The following is a 27857-nucleotide window of genomic DNA, read 5'->3' as shown; positions in this document are numbered from 1 at the left end:
AGCAGTCCTAATGTGCATTATTATTTGATTTACCTCAGCTCCTGTAGCCACTTCTTCAGCAGCCCCAGACATCACTCCCAGAGTGTAAAAAGAGAAGACGCAGAGCTCCCTTGTACACACTGCTGGCTGCGAGATATGAGATGGTGAATATAGAGGAAATTAATAAAGAAAACAAAAAAGCAATGCCTGTAACATAGCTGGTTATTACATTTTTCACACCAAAATTGACCCACCTTGAGCATAGATGCATTCTGGAAGACATGCTGCTCATCACACACTACACAATACTCATTCAGTGTGGGTAGCCGCTGTTCTGCATACTTCATTATCTATGGAAGGGAAAAAACTTTAAGACGCAATCACATTGAAAATTATGGAAAGAAAATGAGAATAAACATGACCTATTAAGGAAAGTGTGGATATCATGAATAGAAGGGGGTGGAGAGTGCAGCAAACTTAACATTTTAAATAGTATAGAAAATTTGGAATATTAGCTGACAACTCACCTGCACTAGAAATCCGTATTCCAGAGTGGGAACTGTCTTGCAATGCCCACTGACCTGCAGAGAGTGATTAGATTAATATTAAAAGACACTATTAATGGGTAAATCTCAACCCCCCACTGTCACTATTTTACCCCTCAGTATGTCTTGAATGCAGTTACTGATAGCTCAGCCGTCTGGTGCATGGGCGTGAAGCTGTCAGTCCTTTGATTGACAACTCAGTAGTCCAATCTGCTGCAGGGGTGTGCTGAGATGTCAGTGTTTTGATTGATAGCTCGGCTGTCCAATCTGAGATTAGGAAGTGCTGGGCTGTCTTCAAGTGCTCCCTGTCTCATGTGATTGCCCAGCTACTTAGCTGGGCTGTCAGTCCCACATCCCTGAAAGACATAGTTTCAGCTCTGTGTGGTTTGTTTCTATGCCTTGTGTTTTGCTTGTGGATTGTTTTGCTGCGTGACTTTGGACCTTGTTCTAACCATCCGTTTTGCCTAGCCCCTTTACTCTGATCCACTATCCTGGTATTCTGACCTCGGACCGTTACCTGACTATGCCTTTGTTTCTTCCCTCTGTTTATGACGTACCCTCCTGGCTGTTCACCTCGGACTCCTTGACTACCTTAACTCATGGCTTGTATGTGAGAAGTGACTCAGCATCACACCCACCAAGAGGTTCTACTATTACAGTGCTATGGATAAAGTTTGAATATACAGTATATTTTCATCTTTTACATTTTAGAAAAGGCAAAAAGGAAAATGGGAAGATGCAAAAGTTTGGAGATGTATGTGCTCAGATAACTTTGACCAACGTTTCAGATGTTGGCAGTTAACAGAAACCATGTAGATCAAGATAAGATCTGGAAAACCAAGCAAAATTTCAGTGAGCGCTGTTTATAGGATTGCTACAGAGGCAAATCAGAACCCCCGTTTGCCTGCAAAAGACCTTCAGAAAAATTTAGCAGACTCTGAAGTTGCGGTACATTCTTCTACTATTCGAAGATACCTGCACAAATATGGCTTTTTGTGGAAAAATCATCAGAAAAAAACTGCTCCTGCATCCTCACTACGAAATTCAGTGTCAGAAGTATGGAAAAGAACAACTAAACAAGCCAGATGCATTTTGGAAACAAGTCCTATGGACCGATGAGGTTAAAATAGAACTAAAATAGAACTCTTTGTCCACAATGATCAAAAGGATTGTGTGGAGAAAAAAAGGCACTGAATTTCAGGAAAAGAACATCTCGTCAACCATTAAACATGGGGGTGGATCAATCATGCTTTGGGGTTGTGGTGCAGCCAATGGCATGAACATTTCAAAGGTAGTAGGAAAGATGGATTCAATTAAATTTCAACAAATTCTTGATGCAAACATGACACCATCTGTAAGAAAATCTAAAGTTGAAAAAAGGATGGCTTCTACAAATGGATAATAATCCTAAACACATGTCAAAATCCACAATAGACTACCTCAAAAGGCGCAAGCTGAAGGTTTTACAATGGCCCTCACAGTCCCGATCTGAACATCATTGAAAATCTGTGGCTAGACTTTAAAATACCAGTGCATGCAAGACAACCCAGGAATCTCACAGAACTGGAAGAATTTTCTAAGGAAGATGAAAACCCCTCAAACAAAAATGTAAAGACTGTTTTCTGGCTACAATAAGTGTTTCCAGAAGCTGAGATACTCTCAAAAGGAGGTGCTACTAGGTACTAAGCATACAGAGTGACGAAACTTTTCCATAGTGTGAGGCAGTGACCGGTGTCACATGTGAGGGTCGCAGTGTATTCGCCCCAGGAGGTGCACAGAGGCTTATTGAGGCCATGGGAGTGCATTGCAGTCACAGGCATAGCTGTGATTGCAATGCAGAATAAAAGTAAGTGTTAGTCTTGGACAAGCTATTTGTCCAGGGCAGATTTAAGAAAACCTGCTGGGTTTTTATGTTTGAAACGGACTACAGGATGGTAGTGGGGCAATCCGTTTCTTTCCTGGCCTGGTTTTCCATATGGTTAAAGGCCGCAGGTTGCTTGTTAAAAACCCTGCAGTAAAGGATTTGGCTGTGTCAGGGTCAGTGTCAGAGTCAGTCTGTTTTTTTGCAGGAGTGCAGAGCAAAAGGCTCTGCAAAGCTCCACCTGTGCGAGGCAGCACAGCAAGAGGAGCCAAGCAGCCAAGGGAGCTGAAAGGCCTGGCACCTACAGCATACACGGTGGTGCAGTCGCCCACGCAACAGGCCTCAGAGGTGGAGTAGCGTGTTTATTGGCTGCAATCTGGAGGATATGTTTCCTGGCTGCGATCCGGAGGATATCGTGTGCTGTGTATTTTTGTGAGTTGAACATTAAAGAGACATTTAGCTTTGAACTTTGCTGGGTCACTGCCTCATCACTGCACAACGTGGAGACTGCTGCACTACAATAGGCTCATTTTCCTTTTTGTAATTTTAAAAATCTACAATATGAAAAAAAAATTATATATATTGTGAGGCAGTGAGGGGGATCATATACGAGGGTCAATATGTGTCTCCCAGGAAGCGAACAGAGTCATATTAAACCCGCTGGAGCGCATTGTATTTACAGCAGAACGCCTGTGAATCAGAAGGCAAAATAAAAGGAAGTGTGGATTCGGTCCAAGTAGTTGACCCAGTCAGATTTTTAGGAAAACCCAGCAAGGGCTTTTATTTTTAGAGGGATTTGCAGGTTTAGTAGTGGGGCGAATCCCTCTCTCCATTCCGGGTTTTGAAAGTGGCTCTATGGCCACAATTCCATTTAAATCTCTCAGTTTGGCCTTGGGGGTGTCCGTTTGGAGTTTGTTGGCACCTCTACCCATTATAGAGGTATCTTTTGAGAGGATTGGGATGGATCTGGTAGGGCCGATAGTAAAGTCCGCCCGTGGCCACCAACACATATTAGTGGTCATAGACTATACCATTCGGTACCCGGAGGCCATTCTGCTTTGGCACACCTCGGCTAAACTTATCGCCTGGGAGTTGTTTGACATGTTTTGTCGCCTTGGGCTACCTAAGGAGATCCTTACTGATCAGGGGACTCCTTTTATGTCCAAGGTGACAAATGAACTGTACAAGCTTCTCAAAATAAAACAGTTGTGCACCTTGGTGTACCACCTCCAGACCATTGGATTAGTTGAATGGTTCAACAAACCCCTCAAATCCATGTTGAAAAAGGTGGTTTCCAAGGATGGAAGGGATTGGGACATGTTACTGCCCAACTTAATGTTTGCCATTCTCGAGGTTCTGCAGACTTCCACTGGATTTTCATCCTTTGAGCCACTGTATAGCAGGTATCCTAGGGGCGTGCTGGATGTAGCCAGAGATCTGGGAGCAGGAACCTATACCGCATAAGAGTGTAATAGAGCACGTGGCCAATATGCAAGACCGGATCACATCAGTCATGCCTATAGTAAAAGAACATTTAGTGAATGCTCAGACAGCGCAGAGCCACGCATATAAGAGAATGTAAAATTATGGCCAAGTGGCAAGGGCCGGATTTAGTCCAGAAAATGGTTGGGGAGGTGAACTACAGAATATACCAGCCCGGGAAAAGAAAACCAGAACAGTTGTATCATATCAATCTGCTAAAAGTGTGGAAGGACCAGGAGTAAATGCTTATGGATGCAACTCCAGACGTATCATCTGGGGACCCTTCAATATCGGCCCTGACGGAGGCCGAGAGAGGGGTAAGCTTGTTGGGTCCCCGTGTGGTCGGCGGGCGCATCAAAACGACGCATCCACATACATCCGAATACATCTGCATGTCCTGCATACTCAATGTTAAAGATAGGTACGTTGGGCGCATGCAGAAGTAGGCAGACCTAAACGGAAGAAGTGCAGAAGTGGGCGGAGCTTCAGGAAAGAAGTATGCAGCCGTCCGCAAAGCCCCAGTGCGCAAGTGTGAACGTAGCCTAATTAAGGAGCCCAGGAGTGAGTGGGCTAGCCCCATTGTACAGATTCCAAAGCCGGTCTGGTCGTTACGGTTCTGTAATGATTTCCATAAATTCAATGAATTGTTGAAATTTGACCTTTATCCAATGCCCCAGGTGGACGAACTGATTGAGCGACTGGGACAGGCCCAGTACTTTAGAATGCTCGATCTAACCAAGTGTTACTGGCAGGTGCCTCTTACAGAGTCGGCGAAAGAAAAGACCGCCTTTATAACACCGAAGGGTCTGTAACACTATGTCGTCTTGCTATTTGGACTACATGGGGCACCAGCCTTGTTCCAGAGGCTGATGGACATAGTGTTAGAACCCCATTGGTATGCGTCAGCGTACTTGGATGATATCATCATCTTTAGTACCAACTGGCTTACCCACTTATCCTGGGTACAAGCAGTAGTGAATTCGCTCAGAGCCGCGGGCTTGACAGCAAATCCCAAAAAAATGTGCAATAGGTCTTGAGGAAGCCTGGAAATTAGGGTACGTGATCAGCCGTGGAGTTAGCAAACCTTAAATAAATAAAATCGAGGCCATACAGAACTGGCCCCAGGCTGTTACTACTAAACAGGTAAGAGCGTTCCTCTGCATCATTGGGTATGAGGGCCGGACTGGGACAAAAAAGCAGCCCTGCCACGCAAACCCCACATACTATAACACTCCTCACCCCGATCAGTGCTTTACTTTACTTTGTTGTGCCCCTCACTCTCCTAAAAGTAGATATTTGAAAAGCCACATGTGAATGGCACCACAGTGCGTATGATTGACCACAGCTGCATTTACACGGTGCTCTACAGAGCTCCGATTTTCAGGATCATAGGGGTCCCAGAAGTCAAATCTCCAGCAATTGGAAAGTTATCCCCTATCCAGAGGAGGGGGGATTACTTGGGATAATCCATTTAAACAGCTTTTCCAATATTTTATTTTTATTTGGCCATAGTAATATTGAAAATACAAAACCAATATTGACCCTTCCAAAGTCCAATATCGCCTCTTTGACAACAAGACAGGAGAATAGGTACTGTGCAGTGCATACAGGGCCGGCTCCAGGTTTTTCTGGGCCCCAAGTGAAAGAGTCTCAGTGGGCCCCTTTAACACATACCACAATTATTGCACAGATACATCAGAGAAATATAGGTATAGTACAATGCCAAAGATTTCACTTCTTACATTACTGTACATGAGTGATATCTATTGTAAATTCTACAATAGCTCAGAAGCTGGACAGTAGAGTCCTCCATACAGTGCTCCATACAGGATAATGAGACCCATATATTGCTCCTTACAGTATTATGGGCACCACATAGTCCTCTATACAGTATTATGGGAAACACATAGTCCTCATAGTCTATTGTACATTGCACAATAGGTCAGAAACCAAACAGTATACTCCTCCATACAGTATTATGGGCACCACATAGTCCTCCATACAGTATTATGGGCACCACATAGCTCTCCATACAGTATTATGGGCACCACATAGCGCTCCATACAGAATAACATGCCCCATATATTGCTCCACACAGTATAATGAGCCCCATATATTTTTCCATGCAGAATAACATGCCCCATATATTGCTCCATAAAGCCTTACGGATACCACATACTACTCCATACAGTATAATGAGGCCCATATATTGCTTCATACAGAATATCATGCCCCATATATTGCTCCATACACCATTATGGGCACCACATAGCATACAGTATTATGGGCACCACATAGTCCTCCATGCAGTATTATGGGCACCACATAGTCCTCCATACAGTATTATGGGCACCACATAGCTTTCCATACAGTATTATGGGAACCACATAGTCTTTCATACAGTATTATGGGCAACACATAGTCCTCCATACAGTATTATGGGCACCATATAGTCCTCCATACAGTATTATGGGCACCACATAGCGCTCCATACAGTATTATGGGCACCACATAGTGCTCCATACAGAATAACATGCCTTATATATTGCTCCATACAGAATAACATGCCCCATATATTGCTCCATACAGTATAATGAGCCCCATATATTGCTCCATACAGAATAACATGCGCCATACTGTATATTGCTCCATAAAGTATTATGGATACCACATACTGCTCCATACAGTATAATGAGGCCCATATATTGCTCCATACAGAATAACATGCCCCATATATTGCTCCATACAGTATTATAGGCACCACATAGTCCTCCATACAGTATTATAGGCACCACATAGCGCTCCATACAGAATAACATGCCCCATATATTTCTCCATACAATATAATGAGCCCCATATATTGCTCCATACAGAATAGCATGCCCCATATAAAGTTCCATACAGTATTATGGATACCACACAGTGCTCCATACAGTATAATGAGGCCCATATATTGCTCCATACAGAATAACGAGCCCCATATAATGCTCCATACAGAATAATGAGCCTCATATATTGTTCCATACAGAATAATAAGCCCCATATAATGCTCCATACAGTATTATGGGTACCACCTAATAGACTGTAGACTGTGAGCCCTCTTGGGCAGGGTCCTCTCTCCTCCTGTACCAGTCAGTAACTTGTTTTGTTCACAATTATTGTACTTGTTATTGTTATGTATACCCCTTTTCACATGTAAAGTGCCATGAAATAAATGACGCTATAATAATAATAAATAATAATAGACTCTGGATAAGGACCAATATTGCTCTTTATTATCCAGATTGTGCTTGTGTGGACATTTTGGTGTGCCTTTGCTTTTGTTCATGCTGTCTTTTGGATCACCTATGAATATTGAGGTTCCCCATCCGTATGCTTGGGTACCAATCTGTTATGGCAAAAAAAAATTTTATCCATGTTTTTTACATATGTCACTACTACTTATTTACTTACTGTAGGGTAAGTAAGGGTAAGGCATTGTTTTTATTGTAGGATTTGTCTGTTAACTTACAAGAATCCTGGACCATGGCTTTGGTTTTGCTTTAGTTTGCTGTACTTAGGACATTTAAAGGGGGCCCATTCCCTTTTGGGATGTGCACCTTGCTACTTAGCTTTCCACAGGCAGGTACAAAACACAGCTAGGTCCAGGTCTTGCTCTGCCCCTGTCCTTTTTGAGACCTGCTGGCACAGCGAGGTGAGTCACTAAAGATACAGACTATCCTGATGGGGAACACCTTGTTGTGGTGAGATGACTTTAACACTTTTGATCAAAATAGTATTAACTAAGTACCCTATGTTTTTCACATATATTACTACTACTTCTTAACTTACTGCAGGATATCTGTTAATTGTTTTTATTCTATGTTTTGTCTGGTATTCTATGTTTTGACTGGAACTAGAGCAACTTCAGAAAAGAGCTAGCAGGATGGCAAGCGGAATGCAAAGTATGTCCTATGAGGAACGGTTAAAGGATTTGGGAAAGTTTAGCTTGCAAAAAAAAGGCAAAGAGGAGACTTAATAGCTGTCTACACATATCTGAAGGGATGTCAATGTAGAGAGATCATCATTATTCTCATTTGCACAAGGAAACACAAGAAGCAATGGGATGAAACTGAAAGGGACTAGATACTGATTAGATATTAGAAAAAACTTTTTGACAGTGAGAGTGATCAATGAGTGGAACAGGCGACCACCAGAGGTGGCGAGTTCTCCTTCAATGTTTTTTTTCTGCAATATTTAGGAACGTGAAAAAATATTTATTTTTCTGGCATTTTTTCACTTGTAAAGATCTTTAAGCTGATCTGTAACAGGCTTGTTGGCTAATTCTGGTATACATACGCATTATCTAGCAGTCATATCTCATTAAATGGAACACTGGATAATTACATTTTACAATATCCAATAATATTTATATCAAGGCTATTTCAAAGTCTCACCTGTGTTGTGGTTGTGTGACTCCCATACAGTTCAGATTTAGGGTTTCGTAGAGTACAGGAGACTGATCTATTCATGAGACGAGGAACACGAAGATCATTCCCTGTAAGACCACTTCTAAGATCTGATCCAGTCAAACTACTCCGCACTGCAGAATCCTGGACCCCAGGGAAACTGGGAGACCTGCAATATTTGCACTGAGAATCAGGTATAGGCAACCTGAGAAAATAAAGCTGTCAAACAACTGGCAGATTGGTCACCAAATAAGAGAAAAAGTACCAGGCAATATGGTGCGTGAATGCTACAGAAAGTGATTGACTGGTTGAATAATTCCTGAACAATGAAGCATCGTATTGAATAATCATCCATGTGGCCAAAATAAATTTGGGCAATTTCGGAAATTTAATAACCAGAAATTACAAACATATAGACTGTTGTTAAGGAATTGCTGTAAAATTAAGGATTTTTATTATCCTTTGAGTAATTTGTTCTAGTATCCCCCGGTTACTCTGTGTCATATTAGCACCTTATTACCTAGGGGCTTACTTTATGCCCATTTTTTATATCTGGCTTGGTCTAATGGCATATGAAAAATTTTGTACTATAAAATAATGCTTGCTGGAATGAAATATACAATACTTACTTTGGTACTGGAGAGAAGATACTAAGTCCAGCCCGAAATCTCTTAATACTGCCACTGACTCTAAGCCATCGTAACCTTCTTTCTTGCTGTGAGCGTAAAACTTCATTACTGAGATACCGCCATTGATGAGAGGAGAAGAGAGACAAGATTCTGGAAACAAAGGAAGAAGGGATTGCACAAAATTAAAATAATTAAGTCAGATGAATTGAAGATTCAGTTAGACAACAGACTGGAAAGTAACATTTAGCAAAAAACAAACATTAATGTTCTAAAACATGGAAATAGAAAAAAATGAATTAGAATGAAAGAAAGAAATGTAAATAGAACTCATATTATTAATGCCTCCCTCTAGCGACTTCCCATCCCAACTTCATACTTACTTCTTTAACTGAATCCCCAGTCCGAAGCCTTCTCTGTTTGATGGTTGAAATACATCAATGGTGGGCTCTGAAGGAAATGTAAGATAAGTGCTTTAATTTGAAGCGAAAAAATGAGGGCTAATTGAATATTGTATAATATATACACATTATATACCGTATATACTCGTGTATAAGCCGAGATTTTCAACACATTTTTTTGTGCTGAAAACGCCCCCTCGGCTTATACACGAGTCATGGTCCAGAAATCTTCGTCCCTGCATCTCTGACCCGGCAGCTCTTTCCTGTTCCTGTGCTCAGCAGTCACATGGTACCGCTTATTAAGGTCATGAATATGGACGCGACTCCACTCCCATAGGCATGGAGCGCATATTCATGATCTTAATGAGCGGTTCCACGTGACTGCTCAGCACAGGAAGAACTGCCCCGCCGGGACAATGCAAATGCAGGGACATTCAGCGATGGAGCGAGGAGGGTGAGTATGACGGGGGAGAATGGGGGAGCCATGCATACAAGGATGGGACAGGGGGAGCCGAACATACAAGGATGGAACCAGGGGAGCCGAGCATACAAGGATGGGACTGGGGGAGCCAAGCATACAAGCATGGGACCAGGGGAGCCAAGCATACAAGGTAGAACGATGGGACCAGGGGAGCCGAGCCGAGCATAGAAGGATGGGACCGGGGGAGCCGAGCCATGCATACAAGGATGGGATCGGGAGAGCCGAGAATTCAAGCATGGGACTGGGGGAGCCGAGCATACAAGCTACAAGGATAGGATTGGGGGAGCCCATCCATGCATACAAGGATGGGACCAGGGGAGCCGAGCCATGCATACAAGGATGGGACCAGGGGAGCCGAGCCATGCATACAAGGATGGGACAGGGGGAGCCATGCATACAAGAATGGGACGGGGGAGCCATGCATACAACAGGGGGAGCCACACAGAGCAGGACGAGGGAACCACGCATACCGGGATAGGGATGAGGGGACAATACATACTTATACTTACTTATATGCTTATACTCGAGTCAATAAGCTTACCCAGTTTTCCGTGGCAAAATTAGGTGCCTCAGCTTATACTCGGGTCAGGTTATACTCGAGTATATACGGTATATGTTCTTTAATGTCTTTGAGAAGCCTATACCTTAAAAAGACTAGATTTGAACATAATAGTCATCATCTTTAACAGGACCACCTCATAGAAAACCATTAAATTCAATCACATTTTGGGTGGTTTTGTCTATTGGAACATAATTGATTTTAGAATAATTAGAATGTGATGACCCTCTACCCTTTACTGGGGCTTGGGAGAAGGAATTAGGAAGTCAAACTTCAGAGGAGGATTGGAAAAAGCATTCACACTCTCCCACACATTACTTATTACTTGTCATGCTAAGGAGAAAGACTATAAGATGCTATTTAGATGGTATCGTTGGCCTACTATTCTACATTGTACTTGTTATGGCGTTGCAGCCGGTTTTATATTACATATGTGGTGGGAATGCCAATTGGAATGTGGGCTATGGAATTATATTTTCCTACTGTACAATAGTCTCATTTGTAGCAGTCACACCCTCCCCTCAAATAGGCCTACTCTCCATTACTCCAGTTTAATCTTTTAGGCAAAGAAAGATATCCTTAGGCACTTTCTAACAGCTGTTAAGTTAATTATTCCACGCCCCTGGAAATCCTCAAAAGCTCCCATTTTGGGTGAATGGGTAGAAGAGGTTATCAATATTATGAAAATGGAAAACATGATTGCACATGATAACAATCGCTTGAAGCTTTTCATCACCAATGGACATGTTGGATATTATTCAGTGAGGGGAATGACCTGGCAAACGGGTTGCCAGAAAATAATAGTTAAAATAGAATGTCATGGTAGATGTGGTCACCTCTGAAGTGCTGGTTTCAATAAGTTGTGTTTTTTTTTTCTTTTGTCCCTCCCTCCCCTTTTTCATTTTCATTTTTTCTCTTTCTGCCCTTCTTTCTATGTTACATTCCTCTAGCACACATAATTATTTGGTTCATGTAAGAGCTTATATTAATACCTCACAAAGCTGATTATACTTACATTCTAATGTTTAGCGATAACTTAATATTAACAACCATCAACTTTTTTTTATTGGTAATACTGAGCGGAATGGAATGTTCTTCTTTCATATCAATGTTGTGGAATTCCAATAAAAATATTTAAAGTAAAAAAGGGAGTTGTCTACAACTCAGACAACCCCATCTCAATCAGCAAGGTTGCTCCAAGTAAATAACGACACTTCGATGCCGGCACCGTTCCAGCAGTATCGGCACTTGCGTCACATGGTAATGTCCCGCAAGCCCTGCAGCCAATCAGCACTGGCTTCAGTCTCCCCATCTTGGGTGAATCAGACATTAAGAGGAAGTGAGAGCTGCGGCTGGCCACTCACTTGACAATTGATTTGTGGGGAGAGTGAAGACAGCAGTGACTTGGTACGGGGCTCACGTGACATAACAATGTGATGCAAGCTCCGGGTGAGCGAATGCAGACACTACTGGAACAGCACTAGCACTGGAAGTGCGTATAAGTGTTATTAGTTTACTAAGGGCAAACATGCGGATTGAGAAAGCGTTGTCGGAGTAATAGATTAATATTTATATCTAAGCTCACTATCACTAGATCACACACATAAGAGGCAAAGATCACCCAGGTTGTAATTCTGCACAGTTACAGTGGCATGTAAAAGTTTGGGCTCCCCTGGTCAAAATTACTGTTATCGTGAACAGTTAATCAAGTTGAAGATTAATTTATCTATAAACGGCCTAAAGTTAAAGATGACACGTCTTTTGTATTGTAGGCAAAAAAATACATATATTTTCATCTTTGACATTTTAAAAATTACAAAAAGGAAAATGGGCCGATGCAAAAGTTTGGAGATTTGTGTGCTCAGATAACTTTGCCCAAGGTTTCACACCTTACTTAGCCTGTTATGCCCATGGATTGTTCGCTATCATCATTAGTCCGTGGTCTGTACTGGAGTAGCGCCTGGTGTTTATCGGGAGCCAAGTCTAATCTCTTCCATCAGGGGCTCTAGTGAAGAGTTAGGTGCTCACCTAGTTACATCCCTCCAGGCTCTCGTCGGACCACCGTACAGTGGTTCCACCATTCCCATTATACTAACTCCTTGCAGAAATTGTCTTTGGTGGGATTTGAACCCAGTACCCCTACTGTAATGGTCTGATGAAGCAAACAAGGAAACGGAAGGATATCTCAATACACAAACCAGCACCTCCCCACCACTTTTTTAAATCATTTTATGGAGTATATAGGTAGCACTGAGGAATGTGAGACATAGCCTGCCGGAGGATGAGATACAGAGCAAAAATAAGCAAGCAGAAAGCAGTGTGCAGCATTGAAACTGCAGCTTCAACATCCCACTGAGGCTACTGTTATGCTTGACTATGCTGATGCTCCCCCTTTCATCATTGCTTTCAACTGTATCGGCATACAGAATGCTGATACAGTAGAACTTACAATGACAGATGGGGGTCCCGGCATTCCCCCCAGCTCACGGGTCCTATGGCAGTCGTGTGGCCTGCCGCCGGTACGCCACTGGGCATGCGCCATAAAATATAAAGACTAAACATGTAAATATTATATGTAAATTAAATATCTGTAATAATTCAACCAACAAAGGATCACTTACCAGGGCCATCCAAATACTGAGAAAGGGAAAACCGTAGGCGTAAGACTATTGGCTCTGTACGGATTACTTTCCAGGCAGTGGCTACTTCTTCCTGCAGGAGAGTAGAAAGGAAAAGCAAAGAAGAGATAAAGGGCTATAAATTAACCTTGAATGAAAAAAATAAATAAACGATATAGATTATAAATGTAGAGGATTTTTTATATGTAGGGCCTGATTCATGAAATTTGTGGGCAGCACGGTGGCTCAGTGGTCAGCACTTTTGCTAGGCAGCGCTGGAGTCCTTGGTTCAAATTCCATCAAGGACAACATCTGCAAGGAGTTTGTATGTTCTCCCCGTGTTTGCGTGGGTTTCCTCCGGGCTCTCCGGTTTCCTCCCTCACACCAAAGGGAATATAAATTGTGAGCCCCATTGGGGACCGCAATGATAATGTCTATGTCTGTAAAGCGCTGTGGAATATGATGGTGCTGTATAAGCAAAGCATAATAACAGCGAACATGTTTTTGCTAGTTATCTAGCAGAAAACACATTCAAATGTAAGAAATTTTTTACACAACACAAAATTGAGCAAGAATGTTGTGACTTTTGGTGTTTTCTACTAGCTGTACTAAAGTGGACATAGCCAGAACAGAACAGGGAGAGGCAAAGCCTGCCCTACAAATTCTTGAAAAGTTGTGGTGTACCATACACCAGAAATGTTACTCCAGTCCCCACCTCTTCATGAATTAGGCACCTCTTACTCCAGCATGCTAATCATTCAGACTGGCATGCACATCTACAGAACGCCAGTCTTAATGAATCGGTTCCTTAGTGCTCATTCCCACTTGCGATCCATTCTGACGAGTGCAATCCGATAAAAATCAGATTACACTCACCCCAATGTATCACTATGGGGGCAGTTTACATCTGAGATTATCTCATGCTGATTTGGCAGCATGCTGCGATTGCACCAGAGAATGGGATTGCACGCACCCATATAAGCCTAAGGGTGCGTGTGAAATATCGCAGTGCACTCGGATATTACCCGAGTGTGCTGTGATATATGATAATGCCGGCAGCAGAGGAGATGGAGAAATTACTTTCTCCATCTCCTCCTCAGCTGTGCTGCCATTCTCTCATGCGAGATCATCAGAGCACCGATCACTGACACTCGGATCACACTCGCAGCAGAGCAGGAGCCGAGGGTCATTAGCATATCACATCCAATACTCTCGCATGAGAGAATCATCGGATGCCATACGCTAATGGGACCCGGCCTTAATGTCATCCTCAGTGTCTACTCAATGACAAATGGAAAAAGGGATCAAAAAGGAACTAAAAATAGTGGTATGATAAATAGATAATCTAAAAAAAATTAGAAACAGCTTGCCAGGGAAGTGCAAGAGACTTACATCCAGGAATCCAATGTTTATGTGCAAGTCAATATCGGCATCATCAATGGTCCCATATTCTCTGTGAATAAAAAATTAGTACATGACTGTTAATGTAAAAGTGAAATTTTCTTTTAACATACAAGGAGTTTTAGAATGGACATTTGACATCTAGTAGGATTCTAGTGTGGGTTTGGGACTGCAGGTGAGGATGCAACTCTGTGTGTTTCCATAGTAACAGTCTCTGACTTTTCTTTCCTGGGACCGTATCTCTCAGTAATGTAGGCTGGAAGTGAGTTCTGTGTGTATCCAGGATGCTGCTGTCTCATATCAGCACAGCTTCTATCCTTCAACTTTCCTCCTTTTGCTTTTCTCTCCCCAGGATACTTTTTCCCTTCTTTATGCTGGGGGGAAAATTTGTGTACCACCCTTTCCTGCTGCTATTTCTAACACTTAGAGAGGCGGAGAGCACAGAGAGCTGTCAGCAACGGGGGCTTTTCAAATGACCTAAAAGTCTGAATAAATCTGACCACTCTGGGGTAAGTGTCCTTGTTCTCCTGGTGACGCCATGGTTCATTCTATCCTTTCCTTGCTTTTACATGAATGATAACAATATTTTGTTTCTATTTCCTCTACTGTTAGTTAGTATAAAACGTTATTCCACATGCCAATTATACTCACCTCACAAATACGGCACTTTCACTATATATTTCTTTAACAGCCTCTATGTCTGCATCAAGCTGTGGATGTCTGTACAGATCAGCACAGCAAGTGCCCTGCCAAAAGCAAAAATATTAAATGAGAGATGAGTGACGTGATGTGATAAAGAACACATTGAAGAAGAAATCAAAAGAAATGAAAACTAGATAGTACAATAGAGCACAAGATGTCATTACAATTTTAGAGTGAATTTGGGACTCAATCACTAGGACATATCCCTTTTTCTTAGAGTTCCTAAAGAGTGTTCCGCACCTGCCTGCGCCATGACACCTAATAAACTAAACTTGCATTTATGAGCCTATGTGGTCCCATTTGGCTTATTTTTCAAAGACTACGTTATCATTTCCGTTTTCGTATTTAATTTATCTGTTCTGTTTTTAGAAACAGACAAATGAAATAATGAAATAATTGTCAAAAACTGATCTGTTTTGGGTTGGATTTTAGAATGGAAGACAAAGCACAACATGCAACTACTGTTCCAAAAACGGACCCCATAATACTCAGTGCCATCCATCTGCTACTGCTTGTATACTTTATGCAACTGACCTGTTTTTACATTAATTATATTTGTCTGTTCCGTATTTAGGAGAGTCAAAACCCACGTGTGATTATAGGCTTATACAATTTGTCAGATGGCTTGGACAGATTTTCAGTTTTCGTTGCAAACAACTGCATTCAAAATTTCTATAATATTTTTCTACATAATACATGCAATAAAAATAGAGATGCAAAGGTGACACCGGGTAAGGATCATTATAAAAGAAAGACATGAAGAAAAAGAAGAGCATTCACCATCCGTACAAAAAGTCTGTTCTTTATTTATGGCTTCACAATAAAATAGCCGTCGTCCTTCTCCACTGTTTCTCCCTGCCATGTCCTGCTATTTTATTGTGAAGCCATAAATAAAGAACTGACTTTTTGTACGGATGGTGAGTGCTCTTCTTTTTCTTCATGTTTTTCAAAGTTTGGTACATTTTTTTCTTCTGAATGAGCACCTGTAGTCCGGTGTGGCTGATGAACGCATTTCAGAGTGAGGGAGGTGCAATAGGTGTATCAGGCTGATTGTGCGCACCTCTGTTTTCTTTAACATTTTATAAAAGAAAGAAATAACTCATACTTCTCACAGGAATCCTTTGCCTGCAATTCCCTCACTGCTACTCCATTATGATGTTTTGACTACAAGTCACCTGATGGCTGAGGTCAGTGATTGGCACCGAGGTCAAGTGGCTGGCAATCGGGCCATCAGCACTTCCAAACCTAGCAGAGACTATCAGAGCAGCAACACAGGAGCTGTTGGGGATTCCAGTAGTATTTTTTGCTTTTTTATATAATGATCCCTACCCCCTGATAGCAAAAGACAACTTACTTTAATTTATTTTCTACAGATTGCTTCTTTGATTTTAAGAAGAAATGCTCTTTAGTGGCATATAATATATACAGCTTATTGAAGTCATGGAACAAGGTCCAAAAAAACTTGAAGATCAGTAAAAATTAGATCAATGAGTGTCTTAAAGTACCAAAAGGGCGATTACTTTGAAGCCCAGTTGGCTCAGCACCACTACTCCAGGCCACATGCTGATAGTTTGCATCCTACAGCTAGCCACTGGCTTCAGTGGTCTCATGCTTTACACCGCTTAGTCTTTACTGGTTAGCTGCACTGGTCAGTTGGGCAGGTGGTAGACAGAGGGGAGCCCCAGACCAGTGGGGGATTTATCAATTTAGAAATGATATGTAACTAATGCTGATCTCATATTTATTCTCACCCATTATTTATATTTTAGTTGTGCTCCTTGACTGAAATATCCTAGATTAAATGAAATTGATCTCCTAATTTATCAAAGTTCAGGATTATCTGCATGTTCGGATAGTTTTCCCTCTAACCTTAGATGTCCCACATACCTTACCAAGTAGACAGGGTATATGTGCTAATTTCCATAATAAAATGAATAACATTCAAACAAGAAAACGATATTGAGAAGTTTATCTGAAAACAGCTATAAAGATACTCAGGCAAATGTGCTTCAATATAATGTTTTATCTGAATTTTCACTTGCCACATGGAAGCTTACTTTCACTAAACTCGTTTGAGCTACAAAACTCAGTTTGTTGCATTTTCTTTACCTGAACTCCATAGAGGAACTCCCCACATTCATTTTCCCCATCAGATTCTTCCTCGGCCCAGTTGTGTCCCTTGATGTCCTATGGAGATGACAGAAAACAGCTTTAAGCCCTTCATTCATATTAGATGACTGCCGGCCAAATGATGCTTGAGACAATTGTTTGGCCGATAGTTTTCTTAGCTAACTTTCCCATACACAGAAGGAAACAACCAAAACAGACGTCCAAAATTAATTAATTAAAACCTGGAATTTATTTCTCCATGTTATAAACATGTAACCAGTGAGATTCCACAAACAAGAGATCTGAATATCGCTTACACGTTTCAGGCCCAGCTGGCCATTAATCATAGCATTACAACAAATATGCGAAGAGTGAGTTAAAAACCTTCCAAAACGAATAGTGATGGTACACAGTGACTAATTTATTAATAGCATCTGATCTGTAGGTAACTGGATATAAAGAAAAATTTTAATAAAAAAATAATTGTGAGAAAGCCACTGACAGACATGTCGGTGACTTATCTCTGGGAGAACAATATTTATCGGCAGTCTGAAATGAGTTATGCCCAAACAACATCTCCCTCGACAAATAGTTGGGTGGTGCCCCCATACATAAAAGTGTGTTTACTGATCCCCTCAATGTTGGCGACATTAGTCACAAGGAATAGTAGCATCCACAGCCACCATTCAAATCTAATAATACTCGCAATACTGTTCATTTGGAAATGAGCTATTCTATGTACATACATTAATATTCACAATTTAGATTTACAAAACGAAAAACTTTATATGACCTTGGACATCTTAAATGGAGGATTAACCTCTTAACAATATGTGATTTTGGCAATGGGGGGCCTCACATCATTTTATCATTTTTTTTGCTGGGGTCCCCTATTTTAATAACCAGTAAAGGATAAGTATACAGCTGTAAGCTGATATTAATAGCCTGGGAAGGTCCATGCTTATTACTCCCTTCTCAGGCTATAAACATCTTCCCCAGCTGTTGGCTTTCCCTCGGCTGGTTATAAAAATTTAGGGGGACACCACGCCATTTTTTTTCTTTAAGCTATTTAATTATTAGCTAAAGACATGTACAGTAAGCTACACATGCAAAACCATGATTATATACGGTATCTCTCTCACATATTTCTACCTATCTATCGAAGAATATTTTGTTGGAAAATTATCTTAAAATGACAGAGAATTACTCTGTGTAAAAGCAAATGTTAAAATCGCATTGCATGTGGATCGCATACACATGTCTTACAGATGTCATATGGATGCTAGGTGAGAAAAATCGCATTGCACTTGCACGACAATTGATTTACGCTTTCATGACACACTTTTGACTTTTCAGGAACATCGGACAAATCTTATTAACGCTGATGGGTTAAAAGTTACCCTCTTTTTTGCTATAACTATTGCTACTTCTTTTAATATCACAACCTGAGTGAGGGTTGACACATTTCTCCACCTAAATAATAAATCTTTCTGTTCTTAGCCCTCGCTGTATATTCTTTCTATGAGCAGTAGCTTTTGCTTTCAGTGGAGCTGGGATGTATCTATAGACTGCAGAGGTAGCAGTCACACCCGGGCCCCTGTGCTTCAAGTGGCATAAAGTTTCCTCTAACAGAAGACGACACCAATATTATATATAGCACAAGTCAGGGGCCCTATTACAGTTATTGCAAGAAAGAGATATTGGTGGATAAAGACTGCAATGAATACATGAATAACTTTGCACAACTTGAAGTTTTATGCAGTTTTTAAGCCAAAATTGTGAGCTGATTAAAAAATGGGCATAGTTTAAATAATTTTTATTCCTCACCACCCTGATCCAATATAATTAATGAGAAACTGCACCGAAGTACAGTTTCTGGTGATTGACTAGTAATTTGTATGTGTTCAAATCATTAGTATAGTCCCTTCATGCGATCTTGAAAGTACTAAGAAGCAGCATTACTTTCTAATAAAAATGGAGGTGCACTCATTTAACCCCTAATGACTGTTTGTTTTTTTGTTTTTTTTTTGGGGGGGGGAGGGGTTGCGCTTTCATTTTTTCCTACCCTTTTTCAGCCAACACAGCTATATGGAGTCCTGTTATTTCACAAGACAATTTGTTCTTTTGAATGACACCATCCATTTTGCCATGAGATGTACTAGAAAGCGGGGAAAAAATTCCAAGTGGGGTGAAATTGCAGCCAAAAAACACACAATAGATGAAGAGTCAACATTTTGATCACCTCTTATTGCATATTGCATTTTTTTGCAAAGTTGCGGCGATTCTAGCTTTTACCAATTGGTTTAATTCTTTTTATATCATGGACTTTTATAAACACAGCGATACCAAATATGTGTATTTTTTAGTACATTTATTTTAAGGGGGGAAAAGAATGGTAATTAAAATTTTTTTTTTGTACATACTGTATATAAAAACATTTTGTTTACTTTTTTACAATTTTTATTAGATCTTTAAAAAATGTAAATATAGTACAAAAATATATCATGTACATTCATTGAAATAGTATCAAATAATCATACAGTTTTTGTTAAACCAATTCTTCATATCTTTACCTAAGTTCATAGCCTTCTCTCCACCCAACCCCCGTGCACCTCATAAGCAAATAGAAACGTAATTAGTATGAGAAAATTACTACGGTACATTTAAGCTATATTCATATTTTTTATGTTCCACTCAATTGTACTTTCTTATACCATCAAGTGCATTTGAAATTGTCTAACAATGCTTGTTTAGTTGGTGTCAGGTGTGTACCAATAAAGTTTTCCCATTTTAGGGCATGAGCAGACGATCCGGAACTAGCAGCCCTTTGGACGCAGCGCATCTTCACTGCTGTCTACTGGATGCAGGTGAATCTGCATGTGTTCACGGAACCGTGCGGAATCACCGAGCCCAACACATTGTACGGGTGAAGTTTCTGTTGTGGAGACTAGTGTCTCCGCAAGAGAAATTGACATGCTGCGGTCTGGAGAGACGCGCCACATGTCAGTCTCCGCAGGTGAGCTGCGGGCGTCTGTGCACGCATAGTGAGTGTGGGATTTCTAGAAATTCCATCAACTATGCTGTAACAGCTGGTCGCTGTGGGTTGGATGCTGTACAAATACGCAGCATCGAACCCAAAGCGTTTACGGATCGTGGGAATGTACCCTTAAGGCCCCTTCACATTAAGCGACGTTGCAGCGATACCGACAACGATCCGGATCGCTGCAGCGTCGCTGTTTGGTCGCTGGAGAGCTGTCACACAGACCGCTCTCCAGCGACCAACGATGCCGGTAACCAGGGTAAACATCGGGTAACTAAGCGCAGGGCCGCGCTTAGTAACCCGATGTTTACCCTGGTTACCATCCTAAAAGTAAAAAAAACAAACAGTACATACTTACCTACCGCTGCCTGTCCCCGGCGCTCAGCTTCTCTGCACTCCTCCTGTACTGTCTGTGTGAGCACAGCGGCCGGAAAGCAGAGCGGTGACGTCACCGCTCTGCTTTCTGGCTGACCGACGCTCACAGCCAGTACAGGAGGAGTGCAGAGCACAGCGCCGGGGGACAGACAGCGGTAGGTAAGTATGTACTGTTTGTTTTTTTACCTTTAGGATGGTAACCAGGGTAAATATCGGGTTACTAAGCGCGGCCCTGCACTTAGTTACCCGATGTTTACCCTGGTTACCAGTGAAGACATCGCTGGATCGGTGTCACACACGCCGATCCAGCGATGTCCATGGGAGATCCAGCGACGAAATAAAGTTCTGGACTTTCTTCAGCACCAACGATCTCCCAGCTGTCACACATAACGATTTCATTAACGATATCGTTGCTACGTCACAAAATGCAACGATATCGTTAACAATATCGTTATGTGTGAAGGTACCTTTAGAAAAACTTTTATCAGTCTTTCTTTATCAAGAAGTGTTTCTCATTATTCGATTCGAAACAAGAACTCTAATTTGCTGGTAATTAGCTTAATGATGAGAGCTCAGATTGAGCCTAACAATAAAGTATACTTTTGGGTAGCAGCTGCTCAAATCAAAAGCATTGTTTTATCATGTTTAGCGAACATAGATTCCTGCTGGTGTTAGTTGCACTGAGATATTGAAGGAGGATCCCAAAAATTGAACCAACTTCTCTCATATGTCCCAGCTAAGAGGACATTCCCACAAACAATATGTCCTCTTTGGGAAATTGAGAAAAAGGGCGAAAATAATAGGGTACATGCGACCATTTAGATTGAATCAAAATCAATGGGCAGAAATAGCCCTATGAAAAATCATTCAAAAGAAACAGCCAGCACAATTTTATAATGAAAAGTGAAGACACGGCTGTGATAGCGCTGTAACACAGATACAATTGATACCTTTGGTGAAGAAATCTGCTTTGTTGTCCTTCTTTAATCACTATTTGAAGTTTTCTCCAATTATATTTCGGTGCATGGGGGCTGGACTGTGCACTGTCTCTTCTTCTCACTGTTTCTGTATCCATGTCCCTACACCTGTCTCCTCTGATTGTAGAAGAGATTTCAAACAGAGAAATTAGGTCACTGAGAAAGAAGTGACCTGTTACTCAAAGACCAGAGGCAGGCGGAGAACGGAAGGAAAAGACCCAGTGTACAGTCCGGCCCCTGTGCATCGAAATCTAATAAGTGGAAAACTTAATATGGTGAATAAAGAAGAACAACAAAGCAGATTTCTTCACCAAAGGTATCAATTTAATCCATATTACAGCGGTATTATAGGTATTATATTATCTTTACTAAATATTACAGAATTATGCTGACAGATTCTCTTTTACGACATTATTTGAAGTGTCATATGGTATTATAGTATTCATCTTCAATGTAGCCTCTAACAAATTTTCATTTCCAACCAAGGAAAATTAGTGGCCCATCTTTTCAGTCCAGTAGAAGAATTTACCTAATTTGTTTCAGGTCTATTGAAATTGTCAAAAAAACTTACACAGAATTTGTCCTTGCTTTGTTACAAAGCAAATTTAGTAAGTGATTCTTAGTATTACAGAGTTTATACTAGGCAAAGTTTCACAATTGCATAAATATAAAAACCTGGTTTTCTAGAATTCGGAATGTACAAGATGACTCTCCAAAAGGTAAAATCATTCATTCCTCAGTTATCAAGGATATCAAGGATATCCACACAACACATATTTGCTAAAGTTTTGAAAATAGGTTGAGGTTTGCCCTCTAAAGTAATGAGCTAGTTCAAAAGTTAAATTGTGGGCCAATGGAAATAAGTCAGACATCCCTTCTTACTAAAATTCAGTTTACATGTACTAACAGGTGGCGCTATAAAACCACAGATCAGTAAACGTTTATCGATCAGCGGTTGTTTAAATACCTGTTTACACAGGCAGATCAAAGTAAATGATATGCACTGAGCGACAGGCCCGGATTTGGGGGTGGGCCCAAGGGGCCCGGGCCCTGGGCCACCCACCAAGCGGGGGCCTCCCACCAATATAGGGATAAATATATCAAAGCATGTAAAATACAAGTCTCTTTGCTGTGAACCATTTCTAATGAAAAGGAATATTTAACAAAAGAGAAACTATTGAAAGTGTAGGGACCTGGCTACGGTCCTTCATCTCAGTGGCTGGCGCAGAGCGGCAGAGACATGGTGTCACGATCCATGTTTGGATCTGTGGCAGATCTGGTTTGCCTCAGATTTAAACCTTTTTTCCTTTTCTGGTCATTGAGGGTTAATGCAGTTTTCTTCCCCCGGTGGCCACTGGTGTTATTGCATTGCTGCTGGGTCAGCTGATGTTTGTGACCACTCCCACCATCCTTTATAAGGTCACCTGGTGCTTCAGCTGACTGTTGGTTATACAGTTCCTTTCAGGAAACCAACCTCGCAGTAGCAGCTTCCTGGTGTCAGCCAAGTCTGGTGTTTGGAGCTCAGTTGCTGTTCTATCTTTGTTGTGGAGTCTGCAGCGGCGTGCACAAGCTAAGTTCTGAGTTTTGTTATTTTGTAGTTTGTGCATTCACCTTTTGGTATCGTGTTCCCCTCACTCTTATATTGTTTATTCCTGTTTATTTGCTTTGTGGTGCTGTTTACACTGTTCACCCCCTGGGGTGGGGGTTGGGGGTTTAGTACAGGGTGTAACAGGAGACAGGGACAGGTCGTTGACTTGGGCCTCCGTACCTTCAAGGGTACCCCCAAGTTAAGGAAAGACAGGGCTTCCCCTAGAATTAGGGGCAGTTCAGGGGCACAGATTCCTCATCTCCTGTTTTCCTATTTCTGCCTCATGACACATGGCACCTGACCTGCGTCAGCATCCACTGACCTAGCTAGCCTAGCCAGACTTCCATAGTACCCTCCCTGTACCTAATGCTTAGCTTATGGCATGCGGCAGCCTTCTCCAATCCCAACAAAAGCTTCTAGGCGCTACCTATTCAGCTATATAAAACACCAAAAAACAGGCAAAGATGCTTACCTGTCTAAATAGGCCTCAATACAAATGCACAAGCAGGGTGCAGCGGACCCAAACAAAATAGCAAGTGCACAGGTGCAATACCTAATGAAACAGCCAGCCTTCAATTGGCCGTGTGGTACACCAATGCACTAAGATAAAATACTCTGTATGTGGCGTGTTCACACAAGGAATACAAAGCGTCTGGCATTTGTATTGAGGCCTATTTAGACAGGTAAGCATCTTTGCCTGTTTTTTGGTGTTTTTTTCTTGAATGTGTCCTTTTTTGGTGTTTTTCTATTCAGCTATATGATCGCTCCCTCGGATTAGATCAGATGAGAGTTTGTTCAGCTACCTTTGAGGAAAGAGGTGGAGCCACGATGTCGATGTGAGAAGAGGATTCTCCACCGCAGAGCGCGGCAGGACTTCACTCTGGATCTTCAGTCACTGAAGATCCAGAGGTGAAGTGGTTCAATCTTCACAGTGTCGCGGTGGGTGAGTATGATTTGTCTGTGTGTGTGTCTATGTGTGTCTGTCTGTGTATCTTTCTTGCAACTCCTGTCCTACATAGTACCATACTGTATATACAAGTCCACACTATATCCTGCATTACAGTGTGTCTGTGTATACTGTACGTATATAGTGTGGACCTGTTTACAGTATATTGCTGTGTATACACTTTATACAGCCCCTCATCCTCTATTCTATATACAGCCAGCACAGCAACAGCCTCTGATATATACAGCCTGGCAGCAGCCCCTCATATATATACAGCCCAACAGCAGCTTCTAATATATACAGCTCAACAGAAGCCCCTCATACATATACAGCCCAGCAGAAGCCTCTCATACATATACAGCCCAACAGAAGCCTCTCATACATATAGAGCCCAGCAGAAGCCTCTGACATATAGAGCCCAGCAGAAGCCCCTCATATATATACAGCCCAGCAAAAGCCTCTCATACATATACAGCCCAGCAGAAGCCTCTCATACATATACAGCCCAGCAGAAGCCCTCATATATATACAGCCCAGCAGAAGCCCCTCATATATATACAGCCCAGCAGAAGCCTCTCATACATATACAGCCCAGCAGAAGCCTCTCATACATATACGGCCCAGCAGAAGCCTCTCATACATATACAGCCCAGCAGAAGCCTCTCATACATATACAGCCCAGCAGAAGCCTCTCATACACATATAGCCCAGCAGAAGCCCCTCATATATATACAGCCCAGCAGAAGCCTCTCATACATATACAGCCCAGCAGAAGCCCATCATAAATATACAGCCCAGCAGAAGCCTCTCATACATATACAGCCCAGTAGAAGCCTCTCATACATATACAGCCCAGCAGAAGCCTCTCATATATATATATATATATATATATATATATATATATATATATATATACTGTATATACAGTTAGGTCCATATATATTTGGACAAAGACAACATTTTTCTAATTTCGGTTACAGACATTACCACAGTGAATTTTAAACAAAATAATTCAGATGCAGTTGAAGTTCAGACTCTCGGCTTTCATTTGAGGGTATCCACATTAAAATTGGATGAAGGGTTTAGGATTTTCAGCTCCTTAACATGTGCCACCCTGTTTTTAAAGGGACCATAAGTAATTGGACAATTGACTCCAAGGCTATTTCATGGACAGGTGTGGGCAATCCCTTCATTATATCATTCTCAATTAAGCAGATAAAAGGCCTGGAGTTGATTTGAGGTGTGGTTCTTGCATTTGGAAGGTTTTGCTGTGAAGTAAACATGCGGTCAAAGGAGCTCTCCATACAGGTGAAACAAGCCATCCTTAAGCTGCAAAAACAGAAAAAAAAACATCCGAGAAATTGCTACAATATTAGGAGTGGCAAAATCTACAGTTTAGTACATCCTGAGAAAGAAAGAAAGCACTGGTAAACTCATTAATGCAAGAAGACCTGGGCGCCCACGGAAGACAACAGTGGTGGATGATCGCAGAATGATCTCCATAGTGAAGAGAAACCCCTTCACAACAGCCAACCAAGTGACCAACACTCTCCAGGAGGTAGGTGTATCAATATCCAAATCTACCATAAAGAGAAGACTGCATGAAAGTAAATACAGAGGGTTCACTGCATGGTGCAAGCCACTCATAAGCATCAAGAATAGAAAGGCTAGACTGGACTTTGCTAAAAAAACATCTAAAAATGCCAGCACAGTTCTGGATGAACATTCTTTGGACAGATGAAACCAAGATCAACCTCTACCAGAATGATGGAAAGAAAAAAGTATGGCGAAGGCGTGGTACAGCTCATGATCCAAAGCATACCACTTCATCTGTAAAACATGGCTGAGGCAGTGTGATGGCTTGGGCATGCATGGCTGCCAGTGGCACTGGGTCACTAGTGATTATTGATGATGTGACACAGGACAGAAGCAGCTGAATGAGTTCTGAGGTATTCAGAGCCATACTGCTTGATCAGATCCAGCCAAATGCAGCCAAACTGATTGGTCGTCATTTCATACTACAGATGGACAATGACCCAAAACATAAAGCCAAAGCAACCCAGGAGTTTGTTAAAGCAAAGAAGTGGAATATTCTTGAATGGCCAAGTCAGTCACCTGATCTCAACCCAATTGAGCATGCATTTCACTTGTTAAAGACTAAACTTCAGACAGAAAGGCCCACAAACAAACAGCAACTGAAAACCACAGTAGTGAAGGCCTGGCAGAGCATAAAAAAGGAGGAAACACAGCGTCTGGTGATGTCCATGAGTTCAAGACTTCAGGCAGTCATTGCCAACAAAGGGTTTTCAACCAAGTACTAAAAATGAACATTTTAGTTAAAATTATTGAATCTGTCCAATTACTTTTGGTCCCTTTAAAAACAGGGTGGCACATGTTAAGGAGCTGAAACTCCTAAACCCTTCATCCAATTTTAATGTGGATACCCTCAAATGAAAGCTGAAAGACTGAACTTCAACTGTATCTGAATTGTTTTGTCTAAAATTCATTGTGGTAATATCTATAACCAAAATTAGAAAAATGTTGTCTCTGTCCAAATATATATGGACCTAACTGTATATATATACAGCTCAGCAGAAGCCTCTCATACATATACAGCCCAGCAGAAGCCTCTGACATATAGAGCCCAGCAGAAACCTCTAACATATATAGCCCAGCAGAAGCCCCTCATATATATACAGCCCAGCAGAAGCCTCTCATACATATACAGCCCAGCAGAAGCCTCTCATACATATAGAGCCCAGCAGAACCCTCTGACATATAGAGCCCAGCAGAAGCCTCTTATACATACACAGCCCAGCAGAAGCCTCTCATACATATACAGCCATCACAGCAACAGTCTCTGATATATACAGGTAAACAGCCTCTGATATATACAGCCCAGCAGAAGCCCCTCATATATATACAGCCCAGCAGAAGCCTCTCATACATATTCAGCCCAGCAGAAGCCTCTCATACATATAGAGCCCAGCAGAAGCCTCTGACATATAGAGCCCAGCAGCAGTCTTTGATATAGATAGCCCAAATTTCTACAATATACATACATACATATGTACATATTTTAATCTTTAACGCCCTTTCAGGACTTCAACGGTTGACAGGGTCAGATATACTGCGTGAATTGGACTTTAGTGACATCATTAGTGATTTTGCAGCACACAAATCAAGGAAAGTGCCCGGATTGTAAAAAATGAATGATTTTATGTGAATTACTCTGTGTAAATTATTTTTGTAAATAAACTTGTGTTCGTTTCATTTTGTGTTTCTGCATTACATATTGCAGCACCTTGAAAAATGGGCCTCCCTCCAAAATGGGCCCCGGGCCACCCACCTCCTAAATCCGGCCCTGCTGAGCGATCTAAAGTAGATCGCTCAGTGCACATACAGTAGGGTGCCATAGTTCTCGGCAGTTCTGTTTTATATAGAATGATGCACAATTGAAAAAAATGATTTATTTTGTGCTGTACAAAAGATCATTTCACGAGTAAAACACTCGCTCATTAGGTGGTCATCAGCCAGTTAACACGGCAAGATGATTGTGAAACAAGTATTTTTAACAATGCTCGTTCACGATTATCTTGCAGTGTAAATACCCTTTAAAGGGGTTTTCCCACAAACAAAAGTTCATTTTAATCAATAGATCTTGGAATAATAATAAGTTCCACAATTGGATGTGTTTAAATAAAATGTTCCTGTGCTGA

At 41.5% G+C, this 27857-nt stretch overlaps 1 protein-coding gene across 4 annotated transcripts in view; it reads right to left on the bottom strand.

Annotated features, from left to right (window-relative positions):
* Positions 1-27857, bottom strand: part of PARP6 (poly(ADP-ribose) polymerase family member 6) — a 115986-nt gene that overhangs the window by 35788 nt on the left and 52341 nt on the right. For all 4 annotated transcript variants that reach the window (XM_069765619.1, XM_069765621.1, XM_069765620.1 and 1 more), the window contains exons 3-12: positions 17213-17290; positions 15053-15147; positions 14393-14453; positions 13004-13094; positions 9325-9391; positions 8945-9094; positions 8304-8484; positions 507-560; positions 234-329; positions 34-126 (exon numbers count right to left, since the gene is read on the bottom strand). In XM_069765619.1, the coding sequence (XP_069621720.1) occupies positions 34-126; positions 234-329; positions 507-560; positions 8304-8484; positions 8945-9094; positions 9325-9391; positions 13004-13094; positions 14393-14453; positions 15053-15147; positions 17213-17290 (966 nt within the window). The remainder of the gene's footprint in view (positions 1-33; positions 127-233; positions 330-506; positions 561-8303; positions 8485-8944; positions 9095-9324; positions 9392-13003; positions 13095-14392; positions 14454-15052; positions 15148-17212; positions 17291-27857) is intronic.

Source organism: Ranitomeya imitator, chromosome 4 (assembly GCF_032444005.1).
Source record: "Ranitomeya imitator isolate aRanImi1 chromosome 4, aRanImi1.pri, whole genome shotgun sequence".
Lineage (NCBI taxonomy): Eukaryota > Metazoa > Chordata > Amphibia > Anura > Dendrobatidae > Ranitomeya > Ranitomeya imitator.
Note: the sequence above shows the minus strand (reverse complement) of the source record. Positions and strands in the feature narration are given on the sequence as shown.